General features: G+C 48.1%; 1 protein-coding gene and 1 long non-coding RNA gene across 8 annotated transcripts; one reads left to right on the plus strand and one right to left on the minus strand.

Moving 5' to 3' along the window:
• Window positions 1-569: 569 nt before the first annotated feature.
• PITX3 (paired like homeodomain 3) lies at window positions 570-22,981 on the minus strand (the record flags this gene model as incomplete). 6 transcript variants are annotated; one of them, XM_081005668.1, is made up of 5 exons in its annotated part: window positions 570-2,167; window positions 3,191-3,396; window positions 4,032-4,167; window positions 4,926-5,002; window positions 22,713-22,751. In XM_081005668.1, the coding sequence occupies 4 exons, from the start codon at window positions 4,962-4,964 to the stop codon at window positions 1,619-1,621; spliced, it is 930 nt and encodes a 309-aa protein (XP_080861794.1). In that variant the 3' UTR covers window positions 570-1,618. The 6 variants fall into 6 exon arrangements, with proteins under 6 accessions (XP_080861794.1, XP_080861793.1, XP_080861795.1 ...); XM_081005667.1 differs by lacking the exon at window positions 4,926-5,002 and having other exon boundaries at window positions 4,032-4,144; window positions 22,713-22,981; XM_081005669.1 differs by lacking the exons at window positions 4,926-5,002; window positions 22,713-22,751 and adding an exon at window positions 22,532-22,619.
• On the plus strand, window positions 3,462-20,706 carry LOC308477277. Of its 2 annotated transcripts, none has more exons than XR_013986434.1 (4): window positions 3,462-3,747; window positions 4,055-4,215; window positions 5,215-5,329; window positions 20,642-20,706. It is a non-coding gene; the product is annotated as an uncharacterized lncRNA (long non-coding RNA). The 2 variants fall into 2 exon arrangements; XR_013986435.1 differs by lacking the exon at window positions 20,642-20,706 and adding an exon at window positions 5,732-6,145 and having other exon boundaries at window positions 3,467-3,747.
• Window positions 22,982-23,766: the final 785 nt, after the last annotated feature.

Here is a 23,766-nt window from a genome sequence, read left to right on the forward strand (position 1 = left end):
AAGACAGTTTTTTTAAAAAAGGGTTCCCCACGTCAAGGCTGCAGTGAGAACATAATGGATAGACAAAATATACCAGATAAAAATAGGCATACTTGTGTCAGTTTACATTTTAAACTTTAGCAGGACCAAGAATAGCCTGGGAATGAGACAAATTTCTGGTTTTGAAGTGTTCTCAGTCCACGTCCCCTTGGAACAGTGTTCCACATTAATTCAAGCTTCTAAACTTTTGGAGGCTGAAATACGACTCTCCAAAAACATTATAACTAAAAGCTTATGTAAACAAACACGAGTAAAACGCCCAGAGTACCAATATCTTGGCCTTTCAGTAGAAAACGTGCAATCTACCCAAATATGAAAATGTAAGACCTGGCGATCGGCTGCATGGTGCTATTTTTGACAAACTTGAGGGTAACACCTAATTTTTAGACACTGAGTTCTAGGATTAAAAAAAGGTCTGCTTTAACTGCAGAGCCCAGTTTCTTCACCTTCAGGGGGGGAAAGCAACGGAACACTTTCATCCTAGGTGTTGGCTCCACGTTGCTCTTGCAATAAACAGACACCCATAAAGATTGCGAGGATTTCTTCCGATTTATTTTGTAATGGAATTTATTGTTGGGAGCATGAAAGAGCCATTGACTGTAAAAGGAAAGCAATGGGGTTCTGTATGTGGATATACTGATATTTAACTCCCGCCTGGTCGAAAATGAAATCCAACAGGGAATGTTTTATTTGCTCATATTTCTCTGTATCTTTTCACTCTTCCCTTCCCCGACTTCCACAGGTAGGCATGAGAAGGACTATGCAGCTCTCGGTTGTCGCTGTTGTTTTTTTGCTAAAGTCAAAGTTCTGTATCCCTTTTGGCGACCTGCTAGCAGCTTCTGCTGTAGTCTTAGAAACCAGTGTAAATCGGGGGGGGGGGCAGGATCTTATCATCGTGCCCGAGTGGATCTCTCCATTCAGCTGGGTCCCAGACCCTCCCCATGGCTCATAATCCCTCTCTCGCCCCTGCCTTCACAAACTCTGAACCTTTCCATGAGACCACATCTTCCTTTGCGGACTCTCAACTACAAAAGGCCGAAATCTGCAAAGGAAAAGAAGAAGAAGCGACAGGACATTGTGCAAACATTCGTGAAAGAAGTCTAATCCTCAGTGCACCAATCTGTGGTCTTTCCAGCACAGCGTTTAGACCTCGGAGGGTTTCGTGTCGGCAGGCATGCAAATCGCCGCGGCGCACAGACATACGTTGGTGAGTGGAATCGGCAGCTGCACCCTTGGCCCCCCCCCCTTTCCTGGATCTCCCTCTCTCCGTATTGTTGCACGAACGGGTTGCCTGTTCTCGGACGGGAGCAGGAGCAAGCCGAGAGCTATCGCATTACAGCGCCGGATTGACAATGACCTCAGAGCCTGGCAGAAAAGTCCTCTTTCCCAAATGGGCTTTTGATGAGCGGTTGTGTTTACTTTCGCCAAAAACAAAAGAGAAGAGTCGGAAAGTTTATAACAGCATGGTCGTCACAAAGCACATCTTCCTGGAATTTGGTCGGTCTGGGTGTGGCTGTCGGGCTAATGGCCAAGTTCCTGATTATCGGGGTTGGGTGGGTGGTTTAAGGGTCCTAGGCCTTCATACTGGCCTGTCCACAGCGTACTGGCAAGGGCTGAGGCTGGAGGCTGCTGTCTGCACTGCCGGATAGGTGAAGTTGGCGTGCTGTTTGGCCTTCAACCTCAGGCTAGCTAGGCTGGAGTTGCACGTGTCCCGGTACGTGTATGGGCTGGCTGGGGAAGCGTATGGGCAGGTACTGGATGAAACGGCCGAGTTAAGGCCGGGGCTGTTGAGGTTGTTGAGGCTGGGGCCTGGCACGCCAGTCACTGTGGAGGGAGCTACCATGGATGAAGGCATGGGCATGGAGCCGATGGAGCTGGGCGTGGAGAACATGGGCTGCGACGAGAGGGGGCTGACGTTCATCGAGTTGAAGAAGGGGAAGCTCTTTGCCGACAGGGTGCTGGTGGCGAGGCCTTTGGTGGCCCAGCTGTTGTACGAGTAGCCGCTGTACATGTCATCGTAAGGCTGCATCAGTCCATTGAACTGGGCTCCAAAGCTGTTCTTGCAGAGTTCGGCCTGCTGGTTCCTTTCTCGCTTCCTCCACTTGGCCCTGCGGTTCTTAAACCACACCTGTGAGAGAAAGGGAGCATTTTTCTTAAGTTAGCATTCTGCGTGTGTTAGCTTGGTGAGAATAAGAAGAAGAAGAAGAAGTTACCCCGCCCATCTGGTTGGGCTTCCCCAGCCACTCTGGGCGGCTTCCCAAAAAATATTCAAATACTGTAATACATCAAACATTAAAAGCTTCCCTAAACAGGGCTGCCTTCAGATGTCTTCTAAAAGTCTGGTAGTTGTTGTTCTCTTTGACGTCTGATGGGAGGGCATTCCGCAGGATGGGTGCCACTACCGAGAAGGCCCTCTGCCTGGTTCCCTGTAACTTGGCTTCTTGCAGGGAGGGACCCGCCAGAAGGCCCTCGGTGCTGGACCTCAGTGTCCGGGTAGACACCAGGCGGGGCTGAACTACAACTCCCATCGGCCTCAGTGAACATCGCAAAGGATAATGGGAGCTGCAGTTACAACGGGTCCTCAGCAATAGAAGAGGTGGAACTTGCGACAAAATGTGGCAGGCATCCTCACTTCTAAAATGAGTACAGGATCCCAGCCAACCATCATCTCCCACCACCCAGTGTTCCAACTTTCTTTCCCCTTCTGTTACTCCTCATTCCACGTCTACTGAGCATGCTTAGTCCACAATGGGCTTTTGTTGGTGTTCCTCCTCCCTGTGTCCCCCCCGCCACGTCCTTTCAACTTGTTCATGTTTGAGTGGGAAAATGTACTTCTGCAAACCTCAGGCTTTCCTCAAGAATGCGAGTATCTCCCCCTTGTTTCTTAGTGGTCCTACTTTGGTGGCACTCGCCACTTGAGTTCACTATTAGGAGTGATTGTGAGAGGAGTGCCTCGCTTTTTAAAATGCAAGATTTTGAGAGCAATCTGTAACTCAGAAAGTACTTGCACTGTATAATAGCTCACACAAAAAGATAAAAGCCACACGCAGAGGCCTCTTCCATTCTGCTTGGTCTGCTATGTGGTTCGCTATCGAATCCTCAAATTCTGACCACATTAAGAGAAAGCAGAGCGGGTGCGAATGAGGCCTACCCGGACTCTGGCTTCAGTCAAGTTGGTCCAGACAGCAATTTCCTCCCTGGTGCTCATGTCCGGATAGCGGTTCCTCTGGAAAGTGGCTTCCAGCTCCTGGAGTTGTTGGCTGGTGAAGTGAGTTCTCTGCCTGCGCTGCTTCTTTTTCAAGGAGCCATCCTCAGGATTGGAGTCATCGGTCTGGTTCTGCTGTGACTTTTCTGTGTCTGTGAAAGCAAAAGCAAGAGCACCGATTTGTTGTAATATATTACTGACTCACAATTGCCTGCAAGAAAGGGTTAACCTGAGCTCAGGTTGCCAGTGGGGGTGGAGCTTAGCAGGCTCTGAGTCTTATCTCTTCCTGCTTCCTGGAACAAGCAAGAAGTCATGCGGTCATGGCTCCCTGCGAGTGAACCGAATCTCTCAAAAAATGAAATTCCGAAGCCTAACCCAAAGATTGCATGATTCTTTTTGTAAAGAAACAAAATACTTTTCTTTTTAAGTCATTTGGAACCTTTTTCATCTCTGTTTTACTGCCAGTGGTTGGAGACTTATTTGCTGTAACTTCTGGAAACTTTGCGAGTAAAATATTCACTTATCTGCAAAGTCAAGTGTCTGTGATTTATTCTAGCCTAGGGGGTGGATTGGAGAGAGGGCACGGCCTGGGAAATCCCTGAGGGCCAGCTAGAGGCCTGGATTTTGGCCTTCAGGCATGAGGTTCTGCAGCTCTGCTTTACCAGTTATGATACACTCATGTCTAAGAAACAAACAGAGCACCTCCCTTTCTAATCAAGCCAGAGCTGGAGGCTATGAAATGAGAAGCACCGCTTGCTGTCCAGAGCAAAGCCAATTTCGTACTTACCGCTGTGCTCTTGCCCCTTGCAGCTGTGCTCATGTTGTGGTGTCCCCGACTCTGAGAGGGAGAGATTGGGACTGTGGGCCTCTGAATCAGTGAGCAAGTTGAACTCCATCGGCCTGGAATAGGAACCGGAGAAGAGCTGAAAAAGAGGCCCAAGTGATGTCTGAGTGGCATATACGATTAGGAGGTCAGTTTACTTGGTGGGAATAAGTTCGGTTAAGTGGGGTTAACTTCCAATAAGTGTACTTGTTGCAGCCACAGGCTAACACTGTGAAGAATTAGTGTCTTTACTCCAAAACAGGTCCCATTGTGCACAGTGGTATTTAATTCTGGGAGTGCAGCTACCTTTCAAAGCTAACAAATAAACCTTCATGTTTGTGGACTGGTAGGTTCATGCCAAATGTTTGTGATCTGGTTACTTTCAGAAGCTAAAGACAAGCTGACCTTTGGCCTCTGCTGCAAAATTTATACCTATTTCCTCAACGCAGGTGGTGTCAAAGCTGGGAAGCAATGCCTGCTTGTGAATTGGTGGGCATCTTCTTCCTTCCTTCCTTACCTCACATTTCCCTCCAATTTCAGCCTGCACTTTTATTACAGGGAACAACATATATGCAGTAAGAAATATTTATGTCCCGTCCCCCCCATCCCCTGCCGACTCCTTTTCTAAGATAAAAAAAGGCAGCGTTTTTAAGAGAAAAAACCTCTGGAGGGTTTTCCCCCTCTGCAGTAGACGTGAAGGCAAGCACAGTGGTTTGGCACATGTGCGCACGCATGCATAGACAAGCGCATGTGCGCGCGCCACGCACATGAAAGCGCACGAGTTGCCCTGGCACTTTGAGATGGTGCAGCTGTACGTGAAACGCTGTGAAGGCGGGAGCCACGTTTGCCTCAATATACCTTTTTCATGCAGCGTTTTGTGCAAGGAGGCGAGTCCATCTGCGGCTCTGGCTATTGTCATAGCTTTTGCGTGATTCCTGGAATTATGCAGAAACGCACAGCACATTAATTCCTCGGATTAAGACTTGATTAAGATGTGTGTAACTTTGCAGTCTCAGAATTTATTAAGGCCCCCTTCTCAAGGAAGCAGCAGATGGAATTTCGGCCCAGTGTTTGTAGATGATAATTCCACACACCCCCAGCTATTTGCATACGACTGCATCTGCCACCACAATTTCCTTTCTTCCAGGGACTGATGCTGCAAGGACCGGATTCAAATTTCTCCTTTTTACCTGCTAAAGACCTGAAGAGAGACAGTCGCCCCCTCCAGCAAGAGGTGACAAGTTTAGCCAACTTGCAGAAAGGTAAGCGGCATAAAAAAAAGAGATCTGTAGGCACCCCAGAAACAGGTTTTATTCTGTCTGAAGCAAAGGGTATTTTCTGAACAATTTTGCTTCTGTACAAGAAGCTACATCTATTTTTGCAGCCCTGGCCCTATGTGTTTCCATTGACTGAACTGGGACACAAACTCAAAAGGGTATGTTTCAGAACACAGCCTCAAATATTTGTTGCTGTGTGAGCAGTAACAGGCAGGGAATTTCTCGTTGTTCTATGCCCTGGCCCCAAATCAGCTTGTCTGCTTGTCATTATTTCGAAAATAATATTTTTTGGGTGCTGTTTGCTGGTATGAACTAAGTAGGAATTCATCTCTGGCTATTTCCAAGCACAAGAACTACATTTCACTCTTCTCCCTCATCACTGAATAGAAGTAGATGTTCTGAAGGAAGCCATCTTCCCCTTGATGATGTGAATCAACACGCAAACGTATCAGCCGAAGGACCAGAACTACCCAAAGCACAAGACTTGACACAGGACATTTTTAGCTCAACAACAGAGATAGGCCAAACCACAACAGAAAAAAAAAACCAACTAGAGCTAATTTGAATTAAAACTAGTGTTGGTTTTTTTTTTCCTGGTGGTACACAGGACTGGCATCCCCCCCAATCAAAGTCTCCTTCCGAAAGCCCAGGAAGCTTGTGCCTGGCTTACGGAGGGAGGTAAAAAAACAACAACCGGTCATAACATCTCCAACATTCCCCTTCTTCTTTTTCCCATGGTTCCTCATGCTATCTGAGTTGACTTTTGCCAATGGCAGTTCAGCCCCATTCCCCAATTCTCAGTTCCCGGGGAAAGCATTGACCCTAGGTATGTGTGAAAGGAGGTGGGTCAATTTGGGGCCTGAGTCATTTGGGGCTCCAAACCCCAACACAAACAGCTTGAACTGGGCCTGGAAAGGAACCAGCAACCAAGGCAGCTGTTTTAAAACAGAAGGGTGTATGAGATCGAAACGGAACTAGAATCTGGATGCTGCATTTTGGGCCCACTGATGTTTCTGAGTTGTCTTCAAGGGCAACCCCACACAGAGAGCATTGCAGTCATCCAATCTGGAAGTTGCCAGAGCACAGGGAACAGTGGCCAAGTCATCTATATCCAAAAGAGGTTGTAGCTGGCAGAGGCGGAGGAAGCCACTCGGGCGCCTGGGGTGGCACACCCAGGGGCAGGGCGAGCCGCCCACAGAGGCAGGGTGAGCCACCCATAGGGGCAGGGCACACCATGGGGCCTCTGGGGTCTGCCTGCCTCCTCCCGCTCAAGACGTAACCAGCTGTACTTTTGAATAAATAAGGTACTGCAACCACTACCATGCTATAAGATCCACTATCCTGTAATATTACATATGGTATGTACAATTGTTTATGTTTTTTTATATTAATTTTGATGTAAAAATGTGTGAGATTACGATATTGTATTTATTTGCGTTACCTAGAGCCTAGAATCATAGAATCATAGAGTTGGAAGAGACGAGTCCAACCCCCTGCCAAGCAGGAAACACCATCAGAGCACTCCTGACATATGGTTGTCAAGCCTCTGCTTAAAGACCTCGAAAGAAGGAGACTCCACCACACTCCTTGGCAGCAAATTCCACTGTCGAACAGCTCTTACTGTCAGGAAGTTCTTCCTAATGTTTAGGTGGAATCTTCTTTCTTTCTTCTTGTTCTACTGATGAAGCCTAGGATGGCGAAACAAGGCTAATATTCTGGAAATCCTTGTCTTAGACTCTGTGAAAGGATTCTGTGGAACTGTAACAACCCTTAATGTGGATTATTGGACTCTATGAACAGACAGGTGGAATAGATACTTATACATGTATGGACCTTATGCATGAACTGACTAGAGAATGAACTGATCCACTGGGTCTTCTGCTTTTTTCGCTGAACTTTATGAGACTTCCGTTGAAATCTACAATTTGATACAATGAATATTATACCTTATTTATTCAAAAGTACAGCTGGTTAAGTCTTGTGTGTTTATTGAGTATGTTTCCCATAACCATAGATTTGTTGTTTTGCCTCCTCCCACTCAGCTGCCCTACAGCTGGGTGGGAGGCAGCGGGCAGACCATTTGGGCAGCGCAAAGCCTGCGCGTGCCCAAGCCGCTGCGTCTCTCCCAGAAGAGACGCGTGGCTCGGGTGTGCTGCAAGCCCCACGGTGAGTGCCACCCAGCATTTTGTCGCCCCCTCAGTGGTGACACCTGGGGCGGATCGCACCCACCGCACCCCCTTCCTCCACCTCTAGTAGCTGGCGAACCACCAAGAGCTGAACAAAGCCACTGCTAGCATTTAAGGGTAGCTATTCAGAGGGACGCGGGTGGCGCTGTGGGTTAAACCACAGAGCCTGGGACTTGCCGATCAGAAGGTCGGCGGTTCGAATCCCCACGAGGGGGTGAGCTCCCGTTGCTCAGTCCCTGCTCCTGCCAACCTAGCAGTTCAAAAGCACGTCAAAGTGCAAGTAGATAAATAGGTACCACTCCGGTGGGAAGGTAAATGGCATTTCCGTGCACTGCTCTGGTCCGCCAGAAGCGGCTTAGCCATGCTGACCACATGACCCGGAAGCTGTACGCCGGCTTCCTTCAGCCAATAAAGCGAGATGAGCGCCGCAACCCCAGAGTCGGCCATGACTGGACTGAATGGTCAGGGGTCCCTTTACCTTTTATTCAGGGTACTGTGCAGACTTCCACTCTGTTGCTCTGAAGCTGTCCGTTCTGAGGCACCACGAATGGGTCTATCTAATCCTCATTACTGCTTTAAATACACACACTGAGCCACCAGGGGAGATGGTTTGTCATTTGGGCCATGTGTGGTGTCATCAGCATAAATATGCACTTCTCTGCCCAACCATGTTCCGGGGACCAGGGCAGCAAATTGAGATGATTTCTGATTTCGAACGTACAGCCCAGAAACGCACAAAGGGGGGAAAGCAATCTAAGTTCAAGGAAAGGTCATGAATTTCTTGTATATAAGAATTTGGGGGTGGGGGGAGAGTATAAAGCATCAGGGTAATTTTCCTACACTTGTGATCTTAATGGAATTGAAATGGGAACCATGGGAAACCATTAATCACCGGAAGATAAACAGCCACGATTAGCCTGCTACTCAGAAGTAGCCGAGCGCCTGTCGGTAAGGCAAGGCAAGCTATAAGGTTTTTGCATTATCCAGTCCTCTGTTTCCATCACGTTTATTTGAACCAGCTACCAGTTCAAGGTACAGTGTTACCTCAGGTTACATACGCTTCAGGTTACAGAATCCGCTAACTCAGAAATAGTGCTTCAGATTAAGAACTTTGCTTCAGGATGAGAACAGAAATCGGGCTCCAGCAGTGCGGCGGCAGCAGGAGGCCCCATTAGCTAAAGTGGTGCTTCAGGTTAAGAACAGTTTCAGGTTAAGAACGGACCTCCGGAACAAATTAAGTTCTTAACCCGAGGTACCACTGCACCAGTTTTTTAAAGCCCAGTCCCAGTGTAGCCTTAGATAGCACTCTCTCCTGTTTCTTGCCTCCATCTTTTGTGATCAGTAAGTAAGACCAGCAACTAAGGCCAAAGGACGTTTCGTTGTAAGAAAGGGATCATTCACACAACTTATTCACAGTCAGCTTTCTAACAACTATATGTATTTTAAATTTTCTGTTGTAAACCTCTGAGCACCTTTTAGATGGAAAGTAGCTATGCATTTACAATTCAATATAAAAGAAATACACTATGGCTTACTTTTAAAAGTTGTGTAAGTAAAGGGGTAAATGGCCTGTGAAAGACTTGCAGTTCCTTCCTTCCTTTTATAGACCATGAAAACTACAGAGAGTAGAAAGTTAGAGAGAACCATCTCATTGTCTACATATGCTGTTTCATGCTGAATGTTTAAATGGTTTTCCCTGCCTGTGGAAATCAAATGAGAAACCCAAGGTTTTAATTTACCTGAGACAGGGCGACAGAATGTCCACTCTCAGACAAATTTTCTTTCTGACATATTTCTCTTATGTAAAACATTAGTTTAAGGTTTGCCAACACTTTAAAATAATCCTCCCAATGCAAATGAAGTCCGTGGACCCGAAATTTGAGGGTCAGTGCAACTGGGGCTGAGAGAGAGTGGCTTGTGAGAGTAAACTTCACTCTGAAAACTTCAGAGGGTTAGGCTGAGGCCAAGGGAGTTGCGCAATGTGATCTACTGCTGTGGTACTCTTTTTGAAGAATGAGGAACTCTGCTCAAAAGAGCAGCTTACGATAGTCTTGCAATGTAAAGGTAAAGGGACCCCTGACCATTAGGTCCAGTCGCAGACGACTCTGGGGTTGCGGCGCTCATCTCGCTTTACTGGCCGAGGGAGCTGGTGTACAGCTTCTGGGTCATGTGGCCAGCATGACTAAACTGCTTCTGGCGCAACAGAACACCGTGACAGAAGCCAGAGTGCACGGAAGCACATTTACCTTCCCGCCACAGCGGTGCCTATTTATCTACTTGCACTGGTGCGCTTTCGAACTGCTAGTTTGGCAGAAGCTGGGACAGAGCAATGGGAGCTCACCCCGTAGTGCGGAATCGAACCTCTGACCTTCTGATCGGCAAGCCCAAGAGGCTCAGTGGGTAAATATTTGTTGTTGTTGTTATGCACACACCCCTTGGCTCAGCGTCCTGTGCGGCGGGAACTGCCGGCACCGCCTTAAATCCAGCACTGCTGCTGGATCCCAAGGAGATGGTAGCTGCTTTATTCCTCCCTGGCCAAAGTTTGGCTCAACCCAGGTCTGTGACTAAGGTCTCCCCTCTAGCCTTTTATTCAAACCTGGAATCATGGTTAATGCAAGCCTTGGCTTAGCTGCTGCCCTGCGCTAATCTGGGGTGAGACTATGCTCTGAGAAGCTGCAGCCATCAGGGTAAAATGTGTCCCCACATATCACATGTTGTTGTTTTCGTTCTTAACCAGCTCTGCATTGCTTTCAGGTTGCTGTTTCCTGCACAACTGTGTCACACATACAACCTAGAATGATCTAACTATGGCAGGGAGTGACAAAGGACTAAAACAAACTTCCACGTTAAGTTAAGAGATGCTGTCTGGAAGCTTTCTAGACAATCATTTTCTCTGGTGCTTTGATGCCACTGCAAAGCCAAAGAGATCCATGAGCAGTCATGGGGAAACCTTTGATACCACATCCTAAGGTTCATGGGCAAATTAAACAGCAAAATAATGTACTGTATTATAAAAGTAATTTATGGATTTACAGTGCCTTATTGAAAGACAGATCCATGTAGCGAGCTTGGAACGTTTGTCAAAGAGCACAGGCTTCCCTACTAGCTTATCAAGTGGAAAACGCTTATCAAATATCACACACTTTATAGACTAAAGATTGGGGGTGATGTATAGGTTGGCAAAAAAGAAGATGATTTTGCATACCCTTCAACATTTCACTCTTGTAAATGAGTGTGTAGTCCTAGGGGCAGAGTCCAAGGCTCGGATTCGCCACAACTAGAAAACAAGAGGTAAAAGTGTGCGCGTGCACTCATTCCAACTAGGCAATAAAAGCTGTGAGGCAAGCCACATACCACACAGCAGTCCAAATACACATGAAACACATGTCTATGCACATAGCTTCCTTTATGCAATTTACAACAGGAATTGGGGATCTGTGGCTCTTCAGCACTTAGCTTCCCAACTCCCATCAACCCTAGCCAGCATAGATAATGGTTAGGGATTATGGGAGTTGTAGTCCAACAACATGTGGAAAGTAACCTAGATTTAAGGTGCCATTTGCACCTAGCTCATATATCTGAGTTTCTAACGCTGGGTAACTGACTATGAGTTTAATTCAGTGGCTAAGGCACAGAATTCTGAAGTAGATATAAAGAGAGCACTTCTGAACATATGCAGACTGTTTTCCCCTCGCCACTGAGCAACTGCAGGTTTCCCCCTTCCCACACACTTAAAACTAAGAAGTGGTGCTTACAGAAGGATGGCATATCACTCACACTTCTCATTTTAGAAATTAAGTACTGATCTAACATCAGTTGCAAGCAAATGATGACCAGAGCACATATACATGTTCTCCTTTCCGCAAAACAATCCTGTTCTTGTTTTCCTTTCCCCAGTTAAAGGTAAAGGGACCCCTGACCATTAGGTCCAGTCGTGACCGACTCTGGGATAGCGGCGCTCATCTCGCTTTATTGGCCGAGGGAGCCGGTGTACAGCTTCCGGGTCATGCGGCCAGTATGACTAAGCCGCTTCTGGCGAACCAGAGAAGTGCACAGAAACACTGTTTACCTTCCCACCAGAGTGGTACTTATTTATCTACTTGCACTTTGACGTGCTTTCGAACTGCTAGGTTGGCAGGAGCAGGGACCGAGCAACGGGAGCTCACCCCGTCGCGGGGATTCGAACTGCCGACCTTCTGATCGGCAAGTCCTAGGCTCTGTGGTTTAACCCACAGTGCCACCTGCGTCCCCAGTTACTCTTTCACAAATAGGGGTTTTCGTTAGCGGTGAATTTATTCTGCTTTAGTTCTGAAATGCTTCCCTGCGATATCCCTGTGTGGAGAGGCTATAGTGCAACAGAAGCGGAACAAAGATTTGCAGCATAAAAAGTTATGGCATTTCAGCAGGAAGTTATGGGATATGCACAGGTTGGAAATGAAGCTCCTGCTTTAAATCTTCTACATGCTGAAACAGGATTGGAAGCAGAACCAAGTATGACCGCTCCGAGATCATCATCAGCACAAATCATCCTATGTGTACAATAAAAAGCCCCTCCGGAGGGGCCCTTTGTTGTTCTGATACACAAGCTCACCAGAACTCAGCCTAGGGGATCCGATATGATACGAGATCTGAGTCCTAGAAGGTAGCTCCACAAATGCTGAACGCATTTTTCTCAACAGTTAACAGGGGCTGCCTCCCGCCTCCCCTCCCATTCAGAATTTGGGAGCTGGCTGTCCCTGAATACATGTTGTCATTATTAGAGCTGCCTCCACAATCCGTCCCACACAAAAAACCCACTCCTCACCCTACTTTGCCTTCATTTCAGCAGCCCCAAAGGGTGTGTTTCTTACATCTCAGGAGAGTGGCACTTTTTATCTGTATTGATGTTTCCTGTCCGCACTAGTAGGTGGAGTTTGATGTGTTTGCTCACTATTTTTGTCCCCTCCCTGCAATTTATTGTGTCATTGACATGCTGCAAAATTCACCTGCAACCCCCCCCCCCGACCTGTCTGGGTGGGCTCTGGGACAGACCTGCAATGCGTGTGCTTAGGCCAAAAACTAATAATAATAATGATGATAATAATAATAATAATTTATTTATACCCTGCCCATCTGGCTGGTGTTTCCCCAGCCACTCTGGGCGGCTTCCAACAAAAGATTAAAAATACATTAAAACATCAGTCATTAAAAACTTCGCTAAGCAGGGCTGCCTTCAGATGTCTTCTAAACGTCAGATAGTTGTTTATTTCCTTGACATCTGATGTGAGGGAGTTCCACAAGGCGGGTGCCACTACCGAGAAGGCCCTCTGCCTGGTTCCCTGTAACTTCGCTTCTCGCAGTAAGGGAACCACCAGAAGGCCCTCGGCGCTGGACCTCTGTGTCCGGGTTGAACAATGGCGGTGGAGACGCTCCTTCAGGTATACATTAGTGGCTTAAAAAACAGAGAGGTCACACACACACACACACACACACACACACACACCCCTCCCGGTTGCATTTCAAGTCACATTTTCACTCTGCTGTGCACATCGGAGAGGGGCGGGGATGCCTTCACCTGATGCGCATTGCCTGATTTCCTGCAATGTCCCCCCCAACGCCTTTTCATGAAACCATCATTTGTGCAGACGCTGTCATCCATGCAAGCAGAACAGCTATCTCTAAGGTACATCTGAAGGCAGCCCTGTTTAGGGAAGCTTTTAATGTTTGATGCATTACTGTATTTTAATATTTTGTTGGAAGCTGCCCAGAGTGGCTGGGGAAGCCCAGCCAGATGGGCGGGCTATAAATAATATATTATTATTATTATTATTATTATTATTATTATTATTATTATTACACACCTTAACTGTAGAGGAAATGTGGCTTCAGTTTTCCTTTCAGATTGGAGCTGGTTTGAGGGAAAACATACCAAACAACAGTATTTCTCAAGACACTATGAGGTAACGTTGCGTGTAAAGGTAAAGGTAAAGGTAAAGGGGCCCCTGACCATTAGGTCCAGTTGTGACCGACTCTGGGGTTGCGGCGCTCATCTTGCTTTATTGGCCGAGGGAGCCGACATACAGCTTCCGGGTCATGTGGCCAGCATGACGAAGCCACTTCTGGCGAACCAGAGCAGCGCTTAGAAATGCTGTTTACCTTCCCGCCGGAGCGGTACCTATTTATCTACTTGCACTTTGATGTGCTTTCAAACTGCTAGGTGGGCAGGAGCTGGGACCGAGCAATGGGAGCTCACCACGTCGCAGGGATTCGAACCGCTGACCTTCTGATCGGCAAGACTTAGGCTCTGTGATTCAACCCACAGCACCACCCGCGTCCCTAACGTTGCGGATTCAAAACCAGAGGCAGGGGCACAACAGATTAAGGTATACACAGCCTTAGAATGGCAACAACCAAATAAAGAAAGTGTCCCATTAGGATTACATTAACACTTCCCCCTAGGGGGGTCATCCTGCAAATGTTATAGCACAGGGCTGTCCAACTTCCAAGAGGCTATGATCTACTCCCACTATAAAGAAATCAGGCAGTGATCTACTCATTGGATTGACCAGAGTTGTTGAGCTTTTTGGGGGAAAGGGGGGGGGGCATCAGGGGCCCGTGATCGACCAACATCGACCAGGGACATCCCGTGATCGACCGGTAGATCTCAAGATCGACCTGTTGGACAGGCCTGTTATATCAGAACCAATCCTTTGAAACAAACTCCGAGAAGGTATTTTGTTCGGATGCTACACCCATAACAAATTATACCCCTGGACCTGGAAAGACGCATGAAAATTTGGGTCACCGATTCTCATTCTGCTCCTGCTTTCTCTCAAGTGTGACAAGGAACCACATTTTCGAAGGACTAAAGAGAGTGCTTGCTTGCAGATACAGGTAATTATTAAAGTAACGACAACAATAACAGAAATCCTGTTCGCTTTATGTGGGCCGCAACATTCCCATGCATATTAATGGACGATGAGTTGGTTTCCCTGGTGCAAAATTCAGAGATGAAAGAAGAGAAGCCGGGAAAGTTGTTTTTAAAAATTATTTAAAGTCAGAAATATTCCGATTCACTTCATTTCCTATGCAAGGTACCGTTAAGGCAGATTTCTTAGCAGCGGAGCAAAGAAACAACATTTGGGATAATGACAAGCTGGAGAGGCCTTGCCTTTTAGGTAAAGGGTTACCTGCTGCAGACAGCGAGCTGAACTTTGCGTCTATGAAACAGGGATGACAAAAGAAAAACAAAACACTCTGTGCTGTTGTTGTGATAGTTCATCTGTTCTGTAGGCTAGGGGGAATTTGCTGACGCATCCTTCAGGAACCTCTCCGATGGGCTGCTGCAAGAGCTACTAACACCATGTTAGGTGAGGAGAAAAAGGGACCCAACCACAATTGCCCCAATGGTGAGGTGTGGAGTTTCTCTGGTCTTACAGCTTTTGAGATCACGTTCTTCTCCAGAGATGGGGGCTGTGACCCTGTGTTGCTGCTGCTGCTGATTTCATTGCATTTATTACGATTGTTTAAATTTGTCCTGGTGCTACTTGTGTTGTATTACCTTGGAAGCTTTGGAAACGTGAATTTATAATTTTTTTAAGCAATGGCAAGACTTCACAAAACTGCCGATTTTCATTCTTGCCCACCATTCAAGGGAAGAGCTCAAGTCCAGCGAAGGAGCTAAGGGTGGCTGATTTATCATTGCTGTTAAACATCCTTTACTCTAAAAGGTCTAAGAGATTAAATACTGAACATTCAGAGGAGAGATTGCTAATGTCACTTGTGCTATGGAACAATTCAGTGAATATTATTTATCATATTTACATCCCACCTGTCCCTGTTCAGGAAGACGTACCGTGGTACCTCTGGTTAAGTACTTAATTCATTCCGGAGGTCCGTTCTTAACCTGAAACTGTTCTTAACCTGAAGCACCACTTTAACTAATGGGGCCTCCTGCTGCTGCTGTGCCCCCGCCACGCAATTTCTGTTCTCATCCTGAGGTAAAGTTCTTAACCAGAGGTACTATTTCTGGGTTAGTGGAGTCTGTAACCTGAAGCGTATGTAACCTGAGGTACCACTGTACACTACTTTATTTTATCTCCTTAGGAATAGTTTGGCAGAGACATCAGGGCTGTTCATCTGTTACATTCAGTGCACATACAGTTTTTGTACAGTGTACACAAGATTGCTAATTTTTACACATATGAATTTATGGACATTCTATACATATTTGGTGGCATATGATCCCGTGCAGCACTTTTTGATAAAAGCTTTTTCAAATTCTTGCAGAGCCTATTCCAAAGACACAACTATAATATATATTTTGAAATTAGATTTTTTTTTTAATTGGTTGGGGCTAGAATGCTGCTTCTTAAATATTGTGGGGTGGTATCAAACATTCTGTCAGCTTGAATGGCTACAGTGGGATTTATTGAAGCAATTTTTAAGAATTGCTAAGAAATAGTCATTATGGCTGCAATCCTACACACATTATAAAGTTTTTAACATTGTTAGGGTTATTGGCATCTTTGGTCTTAATTTAAAAAAAAAATGTTACATTTTTCTATTACGCTTGCTCTTTTTATAGCTTTGTATGGTTCTTTTTGTTTCAGATTCTTATCTAATGTACAAAGATTTGGACATTACTTTCTCCCATTTTTTCCTCTGCTTTCCCTCATTTTCAATTTTCTAATAAATGGATTTTTTAAAAGGAAGTGGGTGATAAGAGTTTTCAGCCTGTTTATTTCAGTGGGTCTAGTGAGTCAAACTGGACGCGGGTGGCGCTGTGGTCAAAACCAGAGACCCTAGGACTTGCCGATCAGAAGGTCGGCGGTTCGAATCCCCGCGACGGGGTGAGCTCCCGTTGCTCGGTCCCTGCTCCTGCCAACCTAGCAGTTCGAAAGCACGTCAAAGTGCAAGTAGATAAATAGGTACTGCTCTGATGGGAAGGTAAACGGCGTTTCTGTGCGCTGCTCTGGTTCGCCAGAAGCGCCACATGACCCAGAAGCGAGATGAGCGCCACAACCCCAGAGTCGTCCGCGACTGGACCTAATGGTCAGGGGTCCCTTTACCTTTAGTGAGTCTAACTAACGTTGGACTCCACCCAGTTAACATTTTCCCACTTACAAACACTGATTTAACAAGAAGGGAAGAAGCAAAATGAACGGTTCAGAAACACATATTCAAATTAAGGTGGGTCTCTAAATAACTACAGCAACAAAAACAGGAGAGGATAGAGTTCAAAGAATCAGCTATGTACCACTGAGTAATTAGGGTCTCTTAGAGCAGTCTGTGTTCCCGCTGCTACAGTCCTGGACTGGGAAGCAGCTGTGGAATTCATCCTGCCATTCCCTGGCTGCAGAATGATGTTTTAGGGCAGGAGGCAGCAGTTCTCTGCTCCACTGTCTTATCTGCATGTTGCTTTTTGCTCTCTGTCTCTCTCTCTGTCTGTCTCTGTGGTTTCACATGATCTTCCCTCTCCCAAATCTCCCACTCTCCCATCAAAACAACAACATGTCCTCTTAATCTCCTGCCAGCAGGCTCCTTAGTGCCAAAACACTTGTGTTCCAGGTATCCCACAGGAAGCCACACTTTACACAGGGTCATGTAAGGTTATAATGTGCGTCCCCATCGGTTCACACGAGGCAGAAGCATTTCAGGAGAGTGGAGAGGAGGGATGTGCCTTGTGGAGAGGGTCTTTGACCCCAGGAGGGGCACAGCCTGGGGAGAGTCCCAAGGCCTGGACAGAGAAGTTTTGGGTGCTGCAGTCCCCGACCCAAACCAAGTAAACAAATAAAAATACTTAACTAAAAGTAGAAACAATCAGAATCATCTTTGAAACTGAAATACTTGCTGAGGTCACTTGGATTTTCAGCAAATCCAAGAAAACTTGTTTTAGTTTAGATTTTTTTAAAAACAAGACCCCCCCAAAAATTGTTCTTTGTAATTTTGCAATATATACTCGTTAACCACATGAAAGGTACTCCCTGATGTCAATATTTTATTTAGCTTCCTAGTTTTCAAACGACTGACGATTTTGACAGGTCCATCTGAGCACTTGGGGTCAAAAGAAAGTAATTTGAAACAACTGTCGTTGAGACACTTAATTCTGAATCTGCTAGCCCGAGGATGGTGACAGGTGGGTGTCCTGCTCCACCCCCAACATAATAATAATAATAATAATAATAATAATAATAATAATAATAATTTATTATTTATACCCCGCCCATCTGGCTGGGCTTCCCCAGCCACTCTGGGCGGCTTCCAAAAGAATATTAAAATACTGTGATACATCAAACATTAAAAGCTTCCCTAAACAGGGCTGCCTTCAGATGTCTTCTAAAAGTCTGGTAGTTGCTGTTCTCTTTGACATCTGGTGGGAGGGCATTCCACAGGAAGGGCGCCACTACCAAGAAGGCCCTCTGCCTGGTTCCCTGTAACTTGGCTTCTCGCAGTGAGGGAACCGCCAGAAGGCCCTCGGTGCTGGACCTCAGTGTAGAACAATGGGGGTGGAGACGCTCCTTCAGGTATACTGGACCGAGGCCGTAAATCCTGGCTACGCCCATGATCCCCACATCACCTGTATTTATACATATGCACAGGTGTGGATGTATACAATAGATTCCACAATACATTGAGATGGGCTAGGGAGACCGGGCTTACATTCCTGACCAGCCATGTAAAAAGGTAAAGGTAAAGGGACCCCTGGCCGTTAGGTCCAGTTGCGGACGACTCTGGGGTTGCGGCACTCATCTCGCTTTATTGGCCGAGGGAGCCGGCGTACAGCTTCCGGGTCATATGGCCAGCATGACTAAGCCGCTTCTGGCGAACCAGAGCAGCACACGGAAACGCCGTTTACCTTCCCGCCAGAGTGGTACCTATTTATCTACTTGCACTTTGACGTGCTTTCGAACTGCTAGGTTTGCAGGAGCTGGGACCGAGCAACGGGAGCTGACCCCGTCGCGGGGATTCAAACTGCCGACCTTCTGATCGGCAAGTCGTAGGCTCTTTGGTTTAACCCACAGCGCCACCGGCGTCACGTAGCATGGCTGAAAACCTATGCAAGTTGCCTGGCTGGTCAGTAAGCTGCGTCAAACTCCCTGGTCCTGTCTTCTGACTGGTTTTGCAAAACAAAAAGAGCTTGAGTCAGCAGAAATACATCCTTTGTTTAGAATCAGCAATGCAAGCAAAAAAGTGTTACCACTGAGACTGCTAGCATGAGATGGGAACCCGGACAAAGGAAAAGAAAGAAGTATCTAGTCTGATTATTTCCCCACATCTTCTGACATCCTCTATGCTGGTTTGTCTCAAACAACAGCAAAACTTGAATGCCTCGTTGTCACCTTGTTTACTTGTTGGAGAAAGGAGAATCACACCCCTGCCCCTCTAGGCCTGAAAATACCAAGGATGGCCTCAAGTTTTCATACCAGAGAGAATTCAAGGCAACCCTGGTATTTTAGCAGACACAGCAATCCAGGAACATCTCAGGGCTGCCAACTCACAGCCCTGTCTGTGGCAGGAATCCCATCTTCCCGTCATGGATGCAGAAAGGGAAGAATAGAGATTTGGTTCCCATTTCCGGTAAAGTCCTAGTGAAATGACCTCCCATCATTCCCCACCCCCAAAACAAGCCCACTGAACTTTACACCACCTTCCCACTTAGCAAAGCTGCCTGCACGTTAGTCAAAATCTACACACAAAATATGGGATGGGTCGCGATTTGCTGTTCAGGCCAGGGGTTCTCAAAGAATGTGGCAGAAAAAGATAGAAAGTGTGGCAGGAAGATTCAAGGGCAATCAAAGAAACACTTAAACATTTCAGTGTAGTATAACAATTACCGTATTTTTCGCTCTATAAGGCGCACCAGACCACAAGACGCACCTAGTTTTTGGAGGAGGAAAACAAAAAAACAAAAAAATATTCTGAATCTTGGAAGCCAGAACAGCAAGAGGGATTGCTGCGCAGTGAAAGCAGCAATCCCTCTTGCTGTTCTGGCTTCTGGGATAGCTGCGCAGCCTGCATTCGCTCCATAAGACGCACACACATTTCCCCTTACTTTTTAGGAGGGAAAAAGTGAGTCTTACAGAGCAAAAAATACAGTATTTTACGTGCAGAATATGCACAGATGTCTTTTTAAAATGAGAGCAATCCTACTTGTGATTTTATTTCCCAATACATTTCTTCTCATAGAATCAGAGAATGGTTGAGTTGGAAGGGACCAAGAGGGTCATATTGTCCAAACAACCTGCAATGCAAGAATATTTTGTCTCCAAAGTGGGGCTCAAACCCTGAGATTAAGAGCCTCATACTCTACCAACTGAGCTATTTCACCTGTCAATTAAAAAAAACCAAAATCTTACAGCAATTTTTTATTATGAAAAAAGTTGCCAGAGGGGGAAAAATTTGAGAACCACTGTCCAAACCCATCGAGGCCATCTCATGCGCCTTTGAAAGCCAAACCGGCCCATGTGGAGCCACTCAGTCAGCACCCTTCGTACCCGCAGCGCTGAGCTACCGGGGAGCAAGGGACCAGCCTGCCCTCGAGGCTCGAGGGGGCGCCCCACCACCGCTCCCAGAGGGGGCTGGGAAGGGGCGTCTCTTGCTCCGCCCGCCCTGAGCAAAGGGATCAGGCTGCCAGGATACGTAGGGGCCGCCTCGCCAATCGCCCACGAGGCGGGCTCTCTCCTGCCAAGCCGAAAGTGGCCACGTCGGGGCGGTCGGCAGCTGCAAGCCAGCTGCGCCTTTTCTCGGCCGCGCTGTCCCCGCAAAACCAGGGGGAGCTGGTGGGGAGGTGCCACCACCCAACTGTGGATCGGGACCACGAAGTGCTCCTCCAGCTCCCTCCGCCGGGGGAAAAGTGTTGCAAAGCGTTAGCCGCGAATCGCGCCAGATCAACCCGGTAGCGCGCGCGCGAGGAATCATGAAATTGGAGAGTTTAGAAGGGATCCGGAGGGGGCGGGGTGTCATCCAATCTAACCCGCTGCAACGAATGAGAGCGGGGGTGGGTCGGTGGGTGGGGGTCGGGGTGGTATGTCAAAGGGACTGCCTCTTTTTCCTGCCACCATTCCGCCGCTGTCGCTGAACTTGCGCGGAGTGCAAAGTGCGTAACTGACTCCTTTCTCTCTTTATGCAGATCCACTCTTGGGAGAAGCGATTGCGGCCCAAACGGCTCCCCGCACCCCCACCCCCTGATGCGAACCTGGTTTGTCCTGAGCTGGGCGGCCAGAAGGCGTCCAAGCACCGCCGCCACTGCGCACACGCGCTTCTGTGGTTGCGCCCCGATGGCAACTACTAAGACAGAGAGCAGGCGACGGCTTTCCGCCTTCTAAATGCTACGGTGCTTTCTTACGGCGTTTTGTCTGCACAACAGAAGCGAGCAAGGAATTGCGGAAAAACGATTAGGCAGCAGGGGCCGGCCTCCCCTTGCCCCCCCCCGCCCCCTTTCCCAACGCACAGCGTGGGGAGTTGGGTGGCGACGTGGGGGGGAGTCCAGCTTGTGCGCGAATAGTCCGTCGAGTATTTGGCGTTTTCAGCCCAGATTAGATGCTGAGCTTTTCTTACCCGAGCCACAGTTTGCTTGTGGCACCGACGTAGCAATGCCTGCTGGTTTCTGATCATATGGGATGGGGGAGTCGTTTGTAAAGAGCACAGTGTCCCCGCACTGGTGATCAAATGCCAATTAAGCCCTGATAAACTAAAACCGCACAGTAACATGCACAATATTCGTGGGGTGGGGGGAAAACGGTTATTATGGACATATTTTTAATTATGGTTTTACTATGGACATACAGTTTTGCATACCGTTGCATTCCGAGTACGAAAACACGCAAAAACTGAAAAGGTACTTTAGTGTCACGAATGTGCAAATTACTGCATTCTATCTTGTTGAATTATAATTGCGATTATTTTAAATTAACGGACAAACGTATTGATATTGTGGTTTATTTAGATGCATTTACATCTTCCTAGTCGCCGTGGTTTTCATTCCGAAGAAAGTCAGGATGCAATATGTTTTTTGAACAATTTTACTGTTAAATTATTTTTGATTTGGTCTTTGAAAACTACTGTCTTCTGTAAGTAATGTTAAATTATAAATAGAAACTTGAGTAGAGAAAATAGTCTCAAAACTATTAATCAATAACTATTAATAAAGTAACTGAATTAATAAGGTGACATGAACATGCATTTGGGTTTTGTTTTTCGTTTGAGGCTTTGCTTTTTGCAGCGGTTTGTCGATTTAATCATCATTCTTCTCTGAAGGGTCTCCTTCCTAGGCAAAATCCAATTTTTATTTTCGTTCACTGAGGGCAGATTTTAACCAAAATTAAAAGTTCTGCTGATAAGGAGCCGTATTTGCCAGCAAAAAGCGGAGAAAAATTAAACAAGGGTTCCCAAGGGGGAGACTGAATATCTCCTCTTCTGGGAACCTGCAAGATCCCTCCGGTTGTAAACAGCAGCACGGTCCTTACATAAATATCATTTGTCTATCTGTCCAAAAGCCGACGGACTTTCCCCGCGCCATTTCGCTTCCTCTCTCTTCCCCCTCTCTTTCTCGCACACCCGCAAGCTTGTTTTTAGCAAACCGTTACCTTACAAAAGAAACCCCGGCTCATAATTTCGCGCGTCTACAAGCACCGCTTTTTCGACTCTGCGCGGAAACTAAACCGGCGTCTGCGTTGCAGTTCAGAAAGCAGAGTTTATCTGAGTCGGAGGGATCGCCTCGGCTCTCCTGCCCAGGCGCCTCGGCTGTGCCCTAGCCACCGGATCAACTCACCCTCGGGTTCCCGAGCCCCGCGCCCCGTCCGTCTCACTGCCTAGGAGCACTTCGCGAAGCCTCGACGGCGACGAGAGGCAGTGCGCTGCCGGGGAACCGTGGAGTGGGGGACTTTCCACGACTGCAGAAAACCACGCCCGGCCCACCGGCTGCGGCAGGGGGAGGCTGAGCAGAAGAAAGACCGGCCGACCTCCACCACAGGCTCGACGGGAAGGCCGGGACCAAACAAAGGACAAGATGCGCCCTCACCTTTCCAAGAGCAGCTGGCAGAATAGGCATCACCACACGCGGCGGCGGCAAGGCAAAGGGCGCGCAATGCAGCCGTCGGGCACACCCAGCCTTGTCCCGGCACCCCGCCCCGTCCCGCCCCGCTCTCGGCTGTCTCCGTTGCCTCGCGCCGCGGGGAGAAGCCGGCGCAGCGACCACTTACAGCGCGCGGCGTCCGTGCGCCCGGAAAGAGCCGTCGGCTGTCCTCGCCTCGCCTCCGCGCCAGCCTTCGGGGCTGCCCAGCTCCGGCTCCGCTCGTCGTAAGTCCCTGCGGAGTAGCGCTGCCGAGCTGCGTGCGCTTGGCCGCAGCCTGCTGGAGGAGGGTCCCGCCGTCGAGTGCGTCCCCTTCGCGGGGGCCATCGGCTTTAAGGATGAGGCCATCGGCGCCCCCAGGCAGCTGCCATCGGGCAGCGCGCGCCTAGCCCGCCCCATTCGCAGCCGCGCGGCTGGCCAAGCGCCCCCCGCCCCCTTCCCGCGGCGAGGCGAGGCGTCGTCGGGCCCCGCCCTTGCCAGACTCTGGCGCTTCCCCGGCCCGCCCCCTCGGAGGCCCGCTAGTGGGCAGGGGCCTGCCAGCTCCCTCGGGCGAGGAAGGAGGGGTCGCGGTGGCAGGGCTTGCCAAAGCCTCCAGGTGACAAGGAAGGTCCCGGCAGGAAGGTTGTCCGTCCCCTCGGGGCTTCTCTGGAGCACCCAAAGACCAGAGAGTTAGGGAACCGGAGGTAAATGCAGGCATGACTGGCAACCTTTTAAACGGTGAACATGATGCTCAGTGCCGGATTTATGTACTGTATAGGCTAAGTAGGCTGAAACCTAGGGCCTCTAAGTCTAGGGGGCCTTGCCAGCCCTCCCACTCCCCAGCGGGCAGTCTCCCCTCTCCCAAAATTGCAAACCCAAGACTTCATGCTAGGGCAGGGCAACTCAGGCCCAGCAACTATTAGACTCAGGGCTAGCCAGTGGGTCCAATTTGAAACAGTGGGGTGAAACTTTGGCCCCAGTTCACAGCCAAAGTCTGCAAAACTTTATATCTTATAGCTACAAATAAAATCCATCTAGATTGCCCTGGTGCGGGGACCCCCTTAGGAGCGGCCCACGGGGCCCAATTTGGCCCTATTGCTCTAATTGCCTTTAGGTCACCCCTGATGAGACTGTGCAGGGGTTGGACTGACAAGCCCTGCACCTTCTAAGTCCTTGGTGTCACCATTCAGAGTACAAGACTCAAG

This window comes from Podarcis pityusensis, assembly GCF_964106645.2.
Source record: "Podarcis pityusensis genome assembly, chromosome: 5".
Classification (NCBI taxonomy): domain Eukaryota; kingdom Metazoa; phylum Chordata; class Lepidosauria; order Squamata; family Lacertidae; genus Podarcis; species Podarcis pityusensis.